Source organism: Tupaia chinensis, unplaced genomic scaffold (genome assembly GCF_000334495.1).
Source record: "Tupaia chinensis unplaced genomic scaffold, TupChi_1.0 Scaffold000606_1, whole genome shotgun sequence".
Classification (NCBI taxonomy): Eukaryota; Metazoa; Chordata; class Mammalia; order Scandentia; family Tupaiidae; genus Tupaia; species Tupaia belangeri.
Window position 1 is genome coordinate 19,371 of NW_006160124.1, and position 3,118 is coordinate 22,488.

General features: G+C 39.8%; 1 protein-coding gene across 1 annotated transcript in view; it reads left to right on the top strand.

Moving 5' to 3' along the window:
* Positions 1–3,118, top strand: part of ABCB1 (ATP binding cassette subfamily B member 1) — a gene marked incomplete at its 5' end in the record, with an annotated part of 91,053 nt that overhangs the window by 4,047 nt on the left and 83,888 nt on the right. The window contains one exon of the mRNA XM_006158747.3: positions 9–147. Coding sequence (XP_006158809.1) covers positions 9–147 — 139 coding nt within the window. The remainder of the gene's footprint in view (positions 1–8; positions 148–3,118) is intronic.

The following is a 3,118-nucleotide window of genomic DNA, read 5'->3' on the forward strand; positions in this document are numbered from 1 at the left end:
TTTGGTAGTTTCGCTATTCAAATTGGCTCGATAGGCTGTATATGGTGGTAGGAACTTTGGCTGCCATGGCCCATGGAGCTGCCCTCCCTCTCATGATGTTGATCTTTGGAGAAATGACGGATAGCTTCGCAAATCCGGGGAACTACAGTAAGTATTCTGTATACTGATTTTATTGGGAGCTTGCAGAAAAACCAGTCATTTAGTGTGATGTTTGTGAAGTCCTTACTAAATATATAACATATGTTTAGTGCCATGGGAGGTGGAGGGTCTGAACAATAGTTCATATTTGTTTTGAGTTTGGGAAGATGTTACAAGTATCAGAATACACAATGGAAGTGTTGCAGAGATATGTAGAAAAAGAGAGCACTCTACAATAAAGTGAGATATAGCCTAGAAAGCTTCCAGAAGAAATAAAGAAAACTAAGCAGAACCTCCAATGATAAGTAGGAATCAGTTACAGGATTCCCTGACAGATTGAATATAGGTATAAAAATTGAGGATCATGGTAAAGTTTTTAGCCTGAAAAACTAGAAAGATACAGTTACTTTCAATGGAGCTGAGAAAGGTGGAGGGAGAGTAAAGTTGGGCAGTAAATTCCAGAAATTTAGTTTTGGACTTGTCATGGGTTTATTAGCTTTCTGGAAGCAGAAATAGGAATGGAAAAATGGGGCCAAGGAAAGTTGTGTATGAGTGTAAGAGTGTGTGTGTGTGTGTGTGTGTGTGTATTTTACAGTTGGAGAAATAATAGTTGTTTGTGTTTTAATGTGTTACCTGTCTCTAAAACCCTACTTTCAGTACATTTTAGTTTGGAGGTTTGAGGAATTTCTTAATATTTTTATTTCCTTTTTAAAAAGATTATTGATTTCTTCCATGAGCGTATAACAAAGAGAAAGCACCCACAAAGGGTCTTGATACTGACTCCATCCCCAGCTCTGTTTCCTGGAGAAACCTGAGCCTGGTGCTCTCAGGGAGGTCTCCCAGTCCAAGCATGTGTGTGTATTTTACAGTTGGAGAAATAATAGTTGTTTGTGTTTTAATGTGTTACCTGTCTCTAAAACCCTACTTTCAGTACATTTTAGTTTGGAGGTTTGAGGAATTTCTTAATATTTTTATTTCCTTTTTAAAAAGATTATTGATTTCTTCCATGAGCGTATAACAAAGAGAAAGCACCCACAAAGGGTCTTGATACTGACTCCATCCCCAGCTCTGTTTCCTGGAGAAACCTGAGCCTGGTGCTCTCAGGGAGGTCTCCCAGTGCAAGCTGGGAACCTTCCCATGTGGGTTCGTCTTGCACAATGCTACAGTTTACTTCTGTGCCACTTTCTGGTCCCCTGATTTCTTCACCTGTGAAAAACTTGAGTAACTATAGAACCTACGTCATAGGACAGTTATGACAATGAAATGGATTCATTGATTTCAGACTCACGGAACAGAGCCTCGTCAAAAAACCATGTTAAAGACATGTTGATTACGATTATCAACAGGATACTAAGGGGTCCTTGTTCCTTACACATGAACCTGTGTAACTTAGATGATGCTGTGGTTCCTTGTCTAATTCCATTTTTATGATACTGCGATACCACTTTAATTTTCAGTTGCTGAAAACTTTGGACATAACTAGAGTTACTGGGTTCCCACTTTACATATGAATAATCATCCCTTTAAGTAGAATTTACTTATTGAATGGGTCAACAGTCATGCCTTTCAGGGAAGGTAGACATTTTCACATATTGCCCATTGACCTAATTTGGCCTACTCCCTCTTTTTGTATAGCCTGTGACATAAGATTCGTTTCTACAGTTTTAAATCATTTTCAAAAATGAAAGAATAAATAATATTTTTCAACACATAAAAATTATATGAAATTTAAATTTCATATCTATAAACAAAATATTGAAACACTGCTGATCTACTTGTTTGCATATCAGCTGTGGCTGTTTGCATGCCTCAGAGCACAGTGCAGTAGTTATACTATAGACCATATGGTCTGCATAGCTCTGAATATTTACCCTCTGGTGTTTATAGAAAACAGTCACTGATCTCTGGGTTACGGTATTGAGTGAAGGGTTATGAGATTCAATCCATCAGTGAATTTGTATCAAAGCATTCTGTGTGCCAGCCCTAGTACGTGCCCTGTTCATGCCCACCTCTCAAGAGCTTAAGTGAAAGGACTGGACAGGTGAACCAACAAATGCAATTGGATACGATTAGTGCTGTGATACAGAAATATACAAAAGGCTTTGGGAAAGGACAGAAAGGTACCTGACTCTGTATATAAGAATCAAGGGAGGCTTCCAATAGGAGGTGATAATTAAGTTTGGTCAGCATCTCTCTTCTCCATAAAATGCACGTGTTTTCTGTAAGAAGCGAAATCATTTTTGTAATTGCCAGAGGGTGCATGTGTCCACCAGAGGTAGAAAAACAGGAAGAGAAAGCATCCCCCAATGGGATGTGGTCTCAACATACTCACTTCCCCATTTTTCTGTCCTTTTAGGATTTGGGGCACATAGACCTGGTGTGTTTTTCTCTGGGGCTGGGATTTGAACCACAGTTGGCCATGTCAGATCCAGCTCCCTTGACCACTAGGCCACAGGGTTGACCTAGAAGTAAAAGCATTTTTAGGTAAAGATTAAATGCATAAGTAAAGTTAAACCCTTCTTTATCGGCACTTGTCATTGCCACCCCGATTGTGTATCCTTTCATGCCTTTCCAAAGGCAGCATGCTGGCCCTCCTGTAATTTTTACTCTAGGACACCTGATACACTACAGTAACCTGCTCTTCTGCAGATTCAGACTTCCAGCTAGATAAGGCTTCCTGGGTGAGGGAAGAAGCATGAAAGGTATTGATTCTTTTCTCAGTGATGAGGGCAAACATGTTCTGGAATGTTTCTAAAGGACTCCTGGGGTCCCATATACTCGCAGAACTTTCTTCTGCTTGCTGTATCCTAGGCAGAATTTCATTACTTCTCTATGGGTTGGACCAGATACCAGAGCCTCCTTGTTGGAGAAGTATTCCTTGCCGAATGAGGCTTGGATTTGTCAGGGCTCTTGAAGGGTTGACATCAAACATGGAATCTAACCAGACAGTTTGAAAAACTTTTTAAATGAGCAGATCCTT